General features: G+C 45.1%; 1 protein-coding gene across 13 annotated transcripts in view; it reads left to right on the forward strand.

Annotated features, from left to right (window-relative positions):
• The window catches only part of CAST (calpastatin), a 757,786-nt gene that overhangs the window by 396,831 nt on the left and 346,216 nt on the right, over positions 1-14,739 (forward strand). For all 13 annotated transcript variants that reach the window (XM_069627659.1, XM_069627661.1, XM_069627656.1 and 10 more), the window contains 2 exons: positions 8,613-8,654; positions 9,688-9,816. In XM_069627659.1, the coding sequence (XP_069483760.1) occupies positions 8,613-8,654; positions 9,688-9,816 (171 nt within the window). The remainder of the gene's footprint in view (positions 1-8,612; positions 8,655-9,687; positions 9,817-14,739) is intronic.

A 14,739-nucleotide genomic window follows, 5' to 3' on the forward strand; every position in this document is an offset into this window, starting at 1 on the left:
AAAAAAGTTTGATTTCTACCACTCGGTGGCTGGCTTCGCAGAATGTGTTTTTTCAGGAAAAGTGTGAACTCCAGCTTCATCCGGCTCCAGACGTGGGAGCAGTCACTCGTGGTTTGGTAGTTTCGATTCATGATGAGCAGGTTTCCTATGGCAACCATACTACCATAGCTAGGGGTTTCCACTCACGCTGTCTGCAGGTCCCACACTCTCAAGGAGCCTTTAGCAGAAGTAAAAAGTAGGTTCTTCTTGAACAACAAATTTGACAACTCCTCATTTGTGCTTCAAAATAAACCAGCATTGGCAAATGAGTTTTTACTTTTGTGTAGACATGGCATAGGCATTTGCCAGGCTCTGCCACATTGGTACTACCTTCCCATAAAATGTCACTGTTGGCTTTCCCAATGCTTGTTTGTAGAAGGCATTCAGTACAAGGAACAGATGTGAAAACACACCTAATTGCTAAAAATCAAGTGGCCGGTGACACACTTGGTTAAGATCTTTTGATTACACTGGGAGATGATTCACAACTGCAATTAAGCCATTATCTTTCATACGACTAATTAGAACAAACACTGCCAGCCCCGTAAAGGACCTTTGTTTGATGTTACCCATTGAAGAATAGATTCAAGATCGCAGGGGGGTCTGAGGGTGGGGGCAGAAGGGGGTTGATTGCGGTGTGATGGGTAGTGGATGAGAATGGCATGGCCAGGGGTGGTCACTGGGTGGGTAAACGCCAAACATCACCTAAAGATCGCGTCTCCCCTTCCTCACATACCAACTCCTTCGTATCTTCTCTGCCCATGCCAATATTTCATGCTGTATGCAGCACTTACAGGCCCACTTAATAGTGAAAACTAAGCGCATTGGCCCCAGCACAGTTGTGTTTTTCTCTGTGCCTGGATTCCGACAAGGGAAACCGCCACAGGGACGAGTGCACAACAAAACGTCCACCTTGATTTGCGTCATACGTTTGTAAGGCAGGCACCTGCCTGCAAATTCTACGGTTGGAGCAAAGAAGCGTGCACTATCAGATTGACTAACAGAATACAGAAGGTGGGACTTCTCCTGCCCTGGGCCTACAAATGGCAAACACACATGCTAGAAAAGAAAGCTCTGAGTCGGGCCGTAGTAGCCTGTATCGTTGCACCTAAGCAGTGAAAAGAAACTTGTGTTGCTGTGGTAGTCCAGTTTTCATCAGATGGTTCAGAGCGAAGATTGGAAAAGAAGCACCCACTGGAAGTTCAAAGCAAACACAGAGCATGTTCGGTGTAAACTCCATTGGGTGAAGGTATGGTATGTCTGGAATGGCTGCTACATTCCATGCACGCGATTTCTTTAGCAGTATAATCCAAAAATGCTCCTTTTTTAAATCTTTTTTGCTTTGAGAATGAAATGACCAGTGGTGCTGCGTTTCCAGTCATTTCACTCTGCACCATCTGATCAGAAGTCTAAGGCACTTTGGAAGCTAATGCATTGTTCTATCTCTGCATAGTAGTTCCGGTTAGTGTAATAACATGTATCAGAACCTGCCTTTCCTTTCGTGTGAACCTACACACTGATTTCTTTTGTATCTAAAATGCATCCTTATGTGTTGCTTTTGTGGACTTGCATGCACTTGTTTACACCGGGCAGGTGTTACCGATCCCATTATTGAGTGTTGGTTGTATAAATGAGCCACTGCGATGTTTGTAGTAGTTCTGAGGCCTTTTACGCCATCCTTCGAGTAGGTATATGCTAATGAAGTGGGAGAGAACTAATTGGTCTATATTGTGAAAGTATCGTCCTTGGCAATTATCTCACATTTGCCCGAGCCTGAAATGGTGTTTCTTAAGCTTGCGCTTTTCAAGTGTGATTTTGTTTTGTTTACTAATGTGAGAATGGATGGATTCTCATTGCATGTTGTCTTGGACATAGCATGAGCTGAACAGGTATGCAGGTGTGCAAGGGATATACGCAGCCATTGCTATAATATGATATGGCATGTATAACGTGCCTGTACACAAGTGTTTCTAGGCGCGTTGTCAGGGGTTGCATAAAGTTAGAAAATGGTAAAGTGGAGAGTGGGGAAGGAAGGTAGAGGAAGGAGTAGCGGGCAGGTGCTAGGGCCACAGAAGCCTGGAGAACTTCGAGCCTTTTTTCTGATCATTGTGTCGAGTGTTGCTTGCAAATGCGTCCAGCCACAAAACCTTCTGGCTTCAAATGACATTGCCATTAGTACGTGCAGGTGCAGCAGGCAAAAAAAGAGAGGGATGCATGCAGCTTCGACCCTGCTAAGCAGTAGGAGAGATGTGCACAAGGTGGGCTACGGGTGGCAGGGAGCTCAGCCAAGGACTAACCAGGTGAGTGGCAGATCAAGCCAGGGCAGTTTTTAGACAATATTGCTCCCAGGGTGATACGCCCTCCTCCTTCTTGGTAGGGAATGAGAATTTACAACCCCAACATGAGAAGGTAAAAGCTGTCTTAAAAACACCAACCCTCAAGACCAAAAGAGATCTTAGATCTTTTCTCAGGTTAATAGGATATTAATGTAGGTTTATCCCCAACTTTTTGGTTAAAACTGCCCGGCTAACAGATAAACCTAAGAATACCGAACCCCAGAAACTTAATTGGAATGACAAGGAAGGATGAGATATGCTGCAACACCCTGAAACAAACACTGTGTCAGAACCCGATCCTAAAGGTAGTCGACTTCTCTATAAAGAGTTCATCTTACGAATGGATGCCTCCCTTACAGGGTTAGGTGCAGTCCTGTCCCAGGTTTGCAATGGATTGCAACACCCCATATTTACCAGCCGCAAACTGTTCCCATGGGAAATAAATTATTCTGTTAGCGCTAGAGGCCCTGGCCATCAAATGGGCCATAATCTGTCTTCGAGACTACCTCTTAGGTTGGAAATTCTCACTTGTGACAAATCACTCATCCCTAGTTTCGATTAGCCAACGCAAAGACTCTAACCCTTGGGTCACGCAATGGTTTCTAGACTTACAACCCTATTGTTTCACTTTGGAACACTGAAAAGTAAAAGATAGGGAAATGTAGATTTTCTTTCCCAGTTCCCCTGTGAAACAAATGTGGCTACATCGCATGGAAGAAGGGAATGTGAGAAAACTGAAAGTGTCTCATTGACTTGTCCCCGGGGGTCTGTCCTCCAGGTGGCTAGGACACGGCCATCGCTATTGGATCCAGATCCTGGGGGTGGGCCAGTGAGGGAGGATCACCTGGATGGGGGTCCTCAGGGAGTGGGAGTGGCACACCAACAGGTGAGAGGTGGTATCGCCCTTCTTATGACACCTTTTCCCCTTCTTACCATGTAGGATACAGAAACACTCTACACCCACCCCTTTTCTATCGCAAACACTTTCGCATATCACGAAGGACGACAGACTAACACTCGAGCCATTTACCTGACATGCCCTAACACAAGGGTCAGGCAAAGTCAGGAAATTACCAGAATCACACACACCCGATGGCCCTTTTCCTTCCCCACAGGGATAAAAGGTGGAGCACGAGAGCACAATACGAGCAAGGCAGACCGCACGACGAGAGAGCTAACTCAGCACGGCAGTTTAAGAGGAGGACAAAGAAGGCACAAATTCGAGAGGGTGACGAGGAGAGAAGCGGCCTTGCCCTTTCTGAGCAAGGCCTGTGAAACCACTGCAGAAGGAATCGTAAGACTGCGAACAATAGCCAGCATGCATTGCAGCCGATGTCAACAGTACACAGGGCCCACCTGTGCTGATAACCAAGTCTGGGAGAAACGCTTGTCTCCATGGTACCAACCTTGACTCCAGAGAGAAGAAAAGCCAAGCGGTTCATCACAGCCGGGGAGCTGAGGGGAGAGCCGATAAAAAACCGAACTGTGTTGAACGAAAGTAGCAAAGGGCTAATTGAACTGTGAAAGAGTACAAAGAACTGTTTATACCAGAAGGGGAAAAACCCAGCAACACCGGAGTCCGGCACAACATCGGTGCTCACTCGGGAAACTCTGGGCGATTACCCGATTGTTGAACCTACCGTAGCCAGAAAGCCTTGTGAAAGGCGAGAAGGGGTCTAAGTGGTCATACAGGGGTCCAGTAAAATCCTCTGTACAGTCGAAAGTATTTGACCGACAGATGATCGGGAAGCTAAGGGTAGTGAATCCTGCATCATAAGAACTGGTTTAGAAAATCTATGATTGGCAAAGTTGACAAGAGTGAATCCAAAGGAGGGATGCCGATAAACAGGGGGCGAAGTCTAAAGTCACAATATACAGTGTGTTGACAAGAGTGAACCCGGCAGAGAGATGTCCACAGAGAACTGTTTAAAAAGATATTAAACGTATGTTTCTTATGCACCATGCTGCTTCTTACCTAACTGTATCTGCATATTTTGATGTAGCACCCCGTACATACCATGAGGTGAGGCTTTCCAAATTGTGCTCCAAACATATGTCTGCGTGTAACTGATGTAACCACCTTAAGCTGAAACAATTTATGAAACCCAACTGTAAATTTTTCCACTGTAAGCAACCTATGTAACCACTTGCTTAAGAATAAACGCCTAGATGCCTTTGGGTTTTGCGCGCTATACAAATGGCTAATTAAATAAATAAGAGTTGTGAATCCCACAGAGGAAACTGTGTTGAAAGCAGTAGTCAACCCGACAGAAGGAAGCTAACATTCTAGAAGGGTCTGAGCACAGAAGAGGGGGACCAAGGGGTGAAAAAGCATCACCCAACGTGCAAGCAGAAAGGAACATTTGTTTATTATTTTTGGGAAGACATCAGGTCCTCGTAGGCAAGATACTTTTTGTAGAAAAGAGACTTAACCACCGAAGGCTCTGCTTGCTGAGAGTGGAACTGTTGGCTTGTGCTGGTAAAGCTCGAGTGTGTGCTGTGCTCCAGAATCCTACCTGGACCCGTGCTGAAAACGTGGCGAAGGAAGACCCCGACTACCGCTTCCTGACTTATTACTTGTGAACACTTCCTTCTTTCTTATGAATATTATCCCACGCTTCTTTTTGTGTTTAGCGTAAGGATTGGCAATAGGTATTTTTGGTATAGGCCCTTTTATATGACAAGACGCCGCTAGGACTACCTTATTATTGTTTGATGGTCGAAGCTTGCCCCCATCTTAGATTTAGGTTTAGATTAGGCATTTTTCCAACCTACCTATACAATTTAATAAACACCCTTGAACTGTGATCACTTCTGTTTGTCTTTACTGTTGCCACCATGAGTTCCTTACAGTAGGCAGCGGGTTAACGACAACCCCGTAACACCCTTTCTGCCACCTGACTTCCCGGATATTATTCCAGGCGAACGGTATGGTAGTCAATGAAGTACCGGCACCATTGCTAACAGTGCCGGTGCTTCAGTGAAAACCCTGCTGGTAGGGGCCTGAACTCCTGGTAGGTCAGGCCTGCTGGGAGTTCCATTCCCCTATTGGCAAACTCGCAGTTTAGGCGGTCCCGAAAGGGTACCAGTATGTTGCTACTGGCACCCTTGTTTCCGGACCGCCAAACATGTAATGCAGGCCTTTGTGTGGTCTGCTCAAATTTACTTGTATTGTGCCCGATTCTCGTTTTCCAAAAAGAAACTTTCAGCACTCTAAAAAATAAAGGGGGTTCTTTTAAATTGCACGGATGGGTCACAGGTCGCCTGCATGCAATTTTAGACATTTGCACTCTGAAGTGCAAAACAAGGTGTCAAATGCAGGCTTAATCACCTTTATGCCTTAGTTTGTTCACTTTGCAGGGGAAATTATGTCAATGCCACTTGCCATTTGTGCATAGCAGGCGGTGTTTGTAATGAATTCTTTTGGAAACTGCCTGCTTTTAGCTGGTGTATAAAGCAGTCATATTCCATAAGAATCTGAAGCATTTGCGCTAGCATGAAAATATCATGCTGTCATAAATGCCTGTGCCTTTGCAGGAGGAAGAGGTTGAAGGTTGCAGAAAAGTCAATTTTGTTATGTGCTCCCTCTACGCCATACAAATAAATGAAAATATGGCATGGCAAGAAAATCAAGCGTACAACTTTTCTGTATACATTTTATTCATGCTTTTTATGTTTCGTCATAATAAACATGCCCCTATTCTAAAAGGAGTTGTGTAAAAAGGTCACCTGGTATATGCCATAGGCTTAGCTAGCTATAATACATGATATCAAGAACATATGACATACACATAAAAGTGAACCCTTTTTGCATGTCAAGCTAGTGAACAACATGGGTACAAACTAATCTTGTAAAGGAATCTTTTCTGTTTTGCACACATTGGGCCTGATATACAAAGGGTTTTTCCCATCGCAAAACACTTCTGTATATCAGGCCCTTTGTCTTGGTAGCAGATATTCATTCATTCATTCATTTTGTCATTTGTTGTAGAGCCTTTCACTGTATTTACGGTCCCAATGCTTTTTTGGTTGAACGCCCTTGGAAGGACCAGAGTCCAAATTTTGGGAGAATTTGGGAGGTGCGTGCATGCATTTCAGCTATTGAAGTTGTGCACGGGTGGTCAAGACCCTGCTAGCCACCCATGTCTGAATGGTGGGTGGAATGGCACAGCGGAGGTATACTATGGACTAAAGGGGGGGCTTGTGTTTAAGAAGATTGAGAGTTATGTGGGAAGCTACAGTTTGAATTGTTGTCATTAAAAGCAGCTTCATTCTTGTGGCACAGGTGATGTGCAATAGTGTTTGTGTTATATTTGAGTGCAGGGTGTGTAGAAGGGAGCCTGTGCCTTCCGCTAAGTTACGAAGGTTCGCTGTGCAAGAGGAGAAAAGGGTTAGCTGTACAAACAACGTCTACTTTCCTGGGTTCCATCTATGTAGATGGAGCAGAGCTACGTTTCACAGGCGATCTAAGTGCTAGATGAATGCAAAATACCTTACACGATTAGGCTAATGCGAGGTATGGCTGACTCACACAGATGCTCTAAAAGGAATGTGAGGCTAATTTACACAATTAGGCTAAATGTTAGATGTGGCTACCTTAAACAAAAGGGCTAAAAGCAAGGTAAGGCTTGCATACACAATTAGGTTACATACGGGACATTGCTGACTAACACCAATGGGTTAAAAGCAAGGTAAGGCTAATTTACACAATGGCTAGTTTATTTGAGCTGTAAGGAGGGGGGTCTTAACGTTGGAAATGCCCCATTGCAGTGCCTGTTACCTAACCTTTCATGCCTAACAGCACAGCTGAGAGCAAAAGGAAAGTAAGTACGCAGACCTGGACCTGTCTGCTTGACATGACAGCTCTGGAGGTCAGCAGTTCCCATACGAATGGCCCAGAATTTGGGGGCGGGTGTTGGTTGGAGCCTAATTAGCCCAATGGTGTTCTGCCCATGATTAACACTCATTCTTATGAGCAAAACATTTAAATGGAGAGGCTCATGGTTGATTGGCGTGACCATTGTTTATGACAAGACCCTAATACGTTTTAATATTTAAAAATTGTGATGGATGTAGTTTTCTTATGAAAGCCTACAAACATCTCCACTTAGCTACCTACATTTGTTCTTTCTTTCAATTCAATTACTGTGTTGCACAATAAAACTTTCTAAACTGTCTCCCTTAGTTTCATGTGTGCCTATTTGACACTCCAAAAGCATTTGCTTTATTGGAACTTCACATTACGAGTCAAACCATGACTACAACCAGGTGATGTTTTCACACGGTATCTTTTGTTGTAAGTCTTGAAATCCTGAAAGACCAACTTTTAACCTCCCACTGCCTTGCATTCTGGAACTTGTATTCTTCCATTACTAACGGGGGTAAATAAAACTATAATTGTGATTTTGGTTTAACATAGCTCCAGGATGATTTATATATTTGTCTGATTGGTGTCTTCTTATTTGTATGCTTAACAAGTCCATCTCTAAAAAAGGGTGTTCTTGAAAGCCAAACAACACATACTTTGACTAGTGAGTCCTGGGAAGATATGTGGTCAAGTGTCTATGCTGTAGACTGGTCTCAAATCCCATCTTCACGACTGAAATGAAGAGTGTGTTCCTGGGTACATCGTTTTATCGCACTGTGCCTTATGAGCCAAAATTAGAGGTCAATAGAAGGCTTAAGTTCACCTTATATGTGATTGTAAAGAAAGCCTCTCTAATGGTATTGATCCATATATTATATCAATAATATTCGTGATTATTGATCATCTACACATGAAAGTGTGTCTGTCTCTTGACTATCTCATGGTCCCGTCTTGTAATGGAGCTTGTAATCAAGCACTTGTGTCGCTCACTCCGTCTTTTTCTGTGATGGCACAGAAATGGCAGTACATATGCACGTTGGGGGGCCCTGCGTGACTTTTGACACACACAGCTTCGTAAATCCAAGAACCAGCCTTGTGGGCCTCTGCAGACGGTACATGCCGAAATGTTCAGGTTGGGCTGTGGCAGGTTGCGGCAAAATCAGGTCTGATATTCTTATGCTTTGTCGCTGAAGCACCAGTAGATGGCGTAAGTTCCCAAAGATAAAACGTTTGCTGTAGGGCGGCAGCCGCGATAAAAACGCTGGTCTTCTTATTACAGTCCACACCTAAGCCGGTAGTTGCCTATGTGAACAGTCAATGTATTGATATCATCTACTAATAAACTTGTTTTATTGTTTGTTCTCTTGCAGCCAGCTGACATTTCCACGAAACCTCAAAAGGATTCTGCTGTGGTAAATATTCTTCCCAATGTGTGTGTGTTACAAGAAAAGGCGTGTGTTCTGCATGATATGATATGATATTATAATTTATTTGTATCGCGCTCGTACACAAGTGTTTCAGAGCCCGACAAGGCAAGGGAGGGGAACAGGGGAGAACAAAACGGCGATCTCACTCGGCCCAGAGACACTGAGAACACGCAAGTGCATGGAGAGGGAAAGTGCATGGAAGGGGGAGAAGTGGAAAGTGCGGAGCAGAGGAGAACGGATAAATAGTAACACATAAAAATAAATAGATAATAAAGGCAATAAACAGTGGTAGCGCAGCCAGCAAGTGACAAGGTAGCAGACTGGGTATGTCTGATAAGTCCAGAAATGAAGAGGGGTGGGGGACTGTATAGATACAGTTCCCCAGTGCAAGGGGTGGCCCAGAGGCAGTGCAAGGGTGAGCAGGTACTTGGGCCCAGGGGACAGAGGGTGGCCAGGTGCACGGTGCCAAGAGAGAAGCAGATTGGGAGGGTGGGGGGAGGACAAAGGCAGAAGCGAAGAGGAAGGTCTTGAGGTGCTTCCGGAACCGGAGATGGTTTTCTTCAAGTTTCAGAGTGGCAGGGAGGCCGCTCCAAAGGGAGGCCCCAGCCAAAGACAGAGATCTACCCCCAGCTCGTTTGTTTGGAAAACGACTGACCCTGAGGGAGTTAGAAGTAGAGGAGCGAAGAGCTCTGAGGGGAGGTATTTGCCGAGGGATAGTTGAAGGTATTTTAGACCCAGGCCCCAGAAAGCCTTGTGGACAAAGCAGAGGGTTTTGAATTTAATCCTTGCATCCACTGGGAGCCAATGGAGAGATTTCAGAGCTGGAGAGATACGATCCCAGGGCTTGAGGCCAAGGACAAGTCTTGCAATCCTGTTCTGGATTAGTTGTAAAGGGAGGAGAGTAGAGGCAGTTAGATTTAGAAACCGACAAGCTCGTGTTTTTCTCAAATGTAATGCACCTGTGTCTTGTCTGCTGTGGTGACAACACGCATCCTTACAATGTTTCATCTTTGTATAGCCGAAAAGTCCCACCAAAACATCTGGGGCTGCAGCCCAGCCCAAGCAGCCCAAGCAGCCCAGCGGAGGGAAGTCCGCCCCCAGCCAGGATGTCAAAGCCAAGCAGACAAAACAGAAAGAGGAGCCAGAGGTAAGGCTCGTTAATCTGCATGCCGGGAGCCGCGGCCATCTTATCTACCTATGCATGGAATTTATGTTCAAGCTTATGCAAGAGTATCCTGCCCCAACTTTCACCAACATTAACTTTTTCTCTGATATAAACTGGACATGTGCCCTTTTTATATTTATTTGATCGAAAGAGATGGCAAAGTAGTGCTTCGATCATAAACTATGTATATTAGAGCATTTGGGCTGATTGCACAAAATACCCAGACTCGTTGTTAGTGGAAAAGGTCGCTTTAATGTGACAGGCCGTGGCTTACAAAAAAAATGCTAACCTGGCTCCCTGGCCTTACAGACTAACAGATCAATTAACAATCGCCAAAAACAACTAAATAGAAAAACAATTCAAATTCATCACTTCCTGTCCCTTGCTCCCTCCCCTCAATTCCTCTCAACCTTCATTCCCGCTTTCTCCCATCTTCTCCCCGAGGCCACGCCCCTCCTTCCACAATACCTCTTTCCCATCTTTGTACCCCCCGGGTAACCTGTTCGTGCAAACAGCACTACCCACCCTCCTTACCGCGATAATACTCCTTCGGCTTCAACCAAACATCATTTACCCAACCGCTCCCCTATCCCCAATCTCCCCAATGTCTGCAGATCCCCAAACTTACCACCAATCTCCTCTTCAATGAAAGCCAGGCTGACCTGCCACCTCAGAAACAAGAAACACTACTGTACAAATATTCCTTTGTACTGCCCTGCCCTGTCAACAAAAAGAAACATTTTATCAGAGTGGATGGGCGGGCAACACGGAATGGCGTTAACCGCCAAAAGTTCCCAGACCTTCGCCGGCACCCGTATATATCTGCTAAGGGGGATAATCCTTCCCCGCCCGACTCGTTGGTCGGGTGCAGCACCCAAAACCTCCCCGGGGAGCAACGCGTACCGCATGCTCCCCAGCAACCCCCTTTGGGCGCACGGCACAAAATACCCAGACTCGTCGTTAGTGGAAAATGTCGCTTTAATGTGACAGGCCGTGGCTTACAAAAAACATGCTAACCTGGCTCCCTGGCCTTACAGACTAACAGATCAATTAACAATCGCCCCTAATGTGTTAATTTTCTGATGGTGGTATGGTGTGTGTAGGTTCCTGAAACGTTAATACAATTTTGGGAGTGTCATTCAATTGAATGTTACTGCAATGGCTAGGGGTGTGCTGGTGGCAATTGAGTAGACTTTGGTGCTCGTCACTTGCTGGTCTTATTTTGACTAGCCAGATTTGTTTTCTTCTAAATGTCAGGTGGTCCTCTGTGCACAGGTGTTTGGGCCAAGAGTTGCAGAGTTGTGTTGCTAGGAGGGAGACAGGAGATCCTCCATGCCGTTCTTGTTGAAGATTGGCAGCGGACTTGTGCATTGTTGCTGGATTGTAGTTTTCTCGATTACGGGTAGCATCTGAATTTCCTTCAGTACATCTGCCCTGGAAGGCACGGTGGGTGATACTGAGTGATAGATTTGTAGTGAATCTTCCTTTGGATTGTAAGCCAGTGGAGTGCTCGGGTGATGAGTTTGTATCTTTTTAAGCCTTAGAAGCAATCTGTCTGCCTTGTTTGGAACTCTTTGTAATCTACTGAGTAGATTTTCCTGCAGTCCAAGATAAAGGCTGTTGGTGTAGTCAAGTCGTCAAAGTACTAATGAGAGATCTGCCGTGGTCCTGTGCAGGAGTGGATGACATTAGATGGGCAGTTAAGCATGTTGCCTGTCCAACAGGTGACAATTTCGTAAAACACTGGAGCAAATCTATTCTTTGTGTTGTTTTGGCATGCAAGTACTGACCCTGTTGAGCGTTGTTTTATGGCGAGCATTACAGGCAACATGTTGTTTGACAAAACATAAGAAAAAAGAGAGCAGGCCTTGAAGCTTCTGGCGCAGTCTCTCAACTTTGCATGGTAGTGTTTATGTTTTGCCTTGTAAATATCATCCAATCACAATTTTATATTTTCAACAGTTGGCATTCATGATTTCTTTGTATATCACCCACACATCTATTGATCAAGTCTTTACCCCAAAATCCTTTTACTTTATTCCACCTTATTTTAAAAAACGTGCTTTTTTGTGAGGTCAGCCATCTTGTCTGTCTGTCTCGCTCCATTCCATCCTCTCTCCTCTCACGCTCTCTCCCTCGCTTTCACCTCTCTCTCTCACTTTCTCTGTCGCTCTCGTACCGATGTAAAGTTTAAAAACACCCAGTAAGGGGCGCTGTTGCTTGCTGTGCCCAAAGCTGCATTCACGTGTACTGTTTGCATTGGCTTTTCTAGAGCGATATGGCTTCAGGAAGGGCATTTGTATAGTTCCTCTGTCTGTCTGGCTTTAGAGTACTGCCATTGGGCATCTCTCGTTTGGGGCTTTGAGTGGCATCTAGCACAGGCTGTGGGTTCATTTCCTTCTGGTCAGTGGCACTAAACAGTCATGTATGAAACCCTCCCCAATTGTGTGGGCCACAAGTTCCAACCTGGTTAATTTTCACCAGTAAACACCAATCCCTATTGAGTTATGGTTCCTCTACAGTACCGTGTGGAATGTGGATTCCCACTCATGGAAAGTAATGTGCTGACCCTCCTGTCCTTATGAGTTGGAATGCATTTGGTTAATTCATAAAGGTCAAAAGGTCTGATTCAACCACACAGTGGCGTACTCGTGTACTTCAATATTACCACAAAAGCCAGAAAACTATATTTTATTGCAGCTGGAGCAACACCTGAACGTGCCCCCATATTACACGGGTGTACATTCCCCATTGGTGCAAGTAGACTATTGATTCTATATATTGGAGAGCTTGTAAACCTATGGTTGCAATTACCTTGAGAAAAATGACCAACGCCTCTACATGCAATGACACGAAAGGAACGCAAAAGTTGCCATGTAGAATACCCCACTTTAATTGATATCCTAAACCCACTCAAGTAGACATACATGTCATGTCACAGGCGTTGACCGTGAAAGAGCATTTTCTCTTTGAATCTGAGATTCGTGACTTGCAGGCCGGTGCAGGCCTTGAAGCGTGTGTGTCAGTCTCTCAACCACGCATGGTAGTGTGTAAGAATGTATTGAATTTCTTACTGGGAGAAGTAGGAAGCCAGCAGCAAGTGCCAACAAGACGTTTGATGTGGAACGAGGGGCTGCAGAGGCGTAGACAGAGTAGGGCAGGGCCCACCCAAAATCAGTAAATGCCCTCTCAGTAGTACCATGTGGACATTTAAAGGTGTTAACGTCACTGCAGTGGGCCCAACTACGATCCATTCAGGCCCCACTTGTTAGGCAGTTCTGCACAGAAATTAGTTTAGTGCATGAAAGGGCAGCTGTATCAAACATTCATGTCGTCTACCGTGTGGCTGGATTGGCAGAGTGCGTGCAGACGTTGTAGATGCAGTAGTATCCTGATGGCATAATGGGGTGCCCTGGCACTAATTCATGCCTAATTTCTTCAGGCATTCCCTGTTTCTGCACCACGACATGGCAAAGGAGGGGCTCGTTTATCCAGCTGCTTTCCATCTAGGAGTGTACCAAGTGAGCCCAATGCCAAGTCTCCTCAGCCCCCCACCTTCTGCCCTGAAAGTATTAAGAAAAAAAGGACATATTGTGGAGGGATGGTGGGAGGGTGTGCAGCGAGGAAGCAGGGAGGCCAAAACATCCCAAAGCACAGAGAGGAAATGGACTCCTGGAAATTTGCTGGAGCCTGAAAGATGTTGGTGTCCTACCCAGGAAGGCAAAGGAAGCGGGGAGTGGACAAATGGCAATAAAAACATATGATTATGTGATGCTTTTTCAAAATGGTTGTATCCATCAGGGATCCCTTCTTTTGTGGCTCTTGCTTGGCCTTTACTTAAGCCCACTTGTCTCTTCTGATTGATCTTCTCCTCTCTGGTTCCCTGCAAACAGTTTTCTCCATCTGGGTCACTTGTGTTGAGAGCACGGAATGAAGCCTTCTCATCTGTAATTATGAGGGTTTTAGCATGAATTTCTGCAGGTGGCTCACTATCTCGGTAACTGACATTTTCCTGCTTCCACTTTGTCCTTGGCTGGGTGTCCTGTTTCTGCTCGCCTCGGGCAGTCATGTCAGCTTGTCTGTAGTCAGAATCTGTCTCTCCTTTCTTGTTCGTTTCAGAGGCCTAAAATGTCTCTAGTATTGCTTATGGCTTCAACATGTTAGCAGCAGTTAGGCATGTGCAAGCTAGGTTTATGAATTATTTGCATCTTGCAGTTTCAGCTTTGGCAAAAGATATGAATATACAGATATGAAGCATGTGCTTCGTGCCAATATGCAATAAACGAGCACATGTTTATGTGGCTTCATGAATGGATGAATATGTAATGTACTTCATGTATAAGCGTGGCTACATTGTGATGTAAGTGACAGGGATTGAAATTCAGGGGCACTGAGCGCTATTTAGCTCCTGGTAAAAAGGTGCTCCTGGAAATCGCTTTGAAACTCCAAGGCAGGAGCTTGTTTCAGTTCCTGCTGAATTAGCCTCCTGGGAACATGCATAAATCGCCCCTGTGAGCCTCAACCCTGAGCTAAAACAAATGTTGCTTCTAAATAAAACAGAGAAAGTGTGCCTCCAGAACCCATTCCTTTAAAGTAGAGGTCTGCAACCTGTGGCTCGCCAGATGTTTTGGACTACGACTCCCATGATCCCTCACAATTGACTATGCTGGCCAGGAAAGGTGGGATTTGTAGTTTACATCATCTGAAAAGCCAAAGGTTGCAGATCCCTGCTTTAAAGATGCACACACCAAGAAAATATATAAATTATAGAAACAGCTTGTGCATAAGTGACACTTGCCTTTCTAGCATTGAAAACGTATGTACAATTTTTTAAACTTTTTTCTGTCAGCCATTCTTTTGAAAGCAAGTTAAGTCAATTTCACTCCTTTTCTTATAGGAAAGCAG

This window comes from Ambystoma mexicanum, chromosome 6p (genome assembly GCF_040938575.1).
Source record: "Ambystoma mexicanum isolate Mex_15411 chromosome 6p, UKY_AmexF1_1, whole genome shotgun sequence".
Lineage (NCBI taxonomy): Eukaryota > Metazoa > Chordata > Amphibia > Caudata > Ambystomatidae > Ambystoma > Ambystoma mexicanum.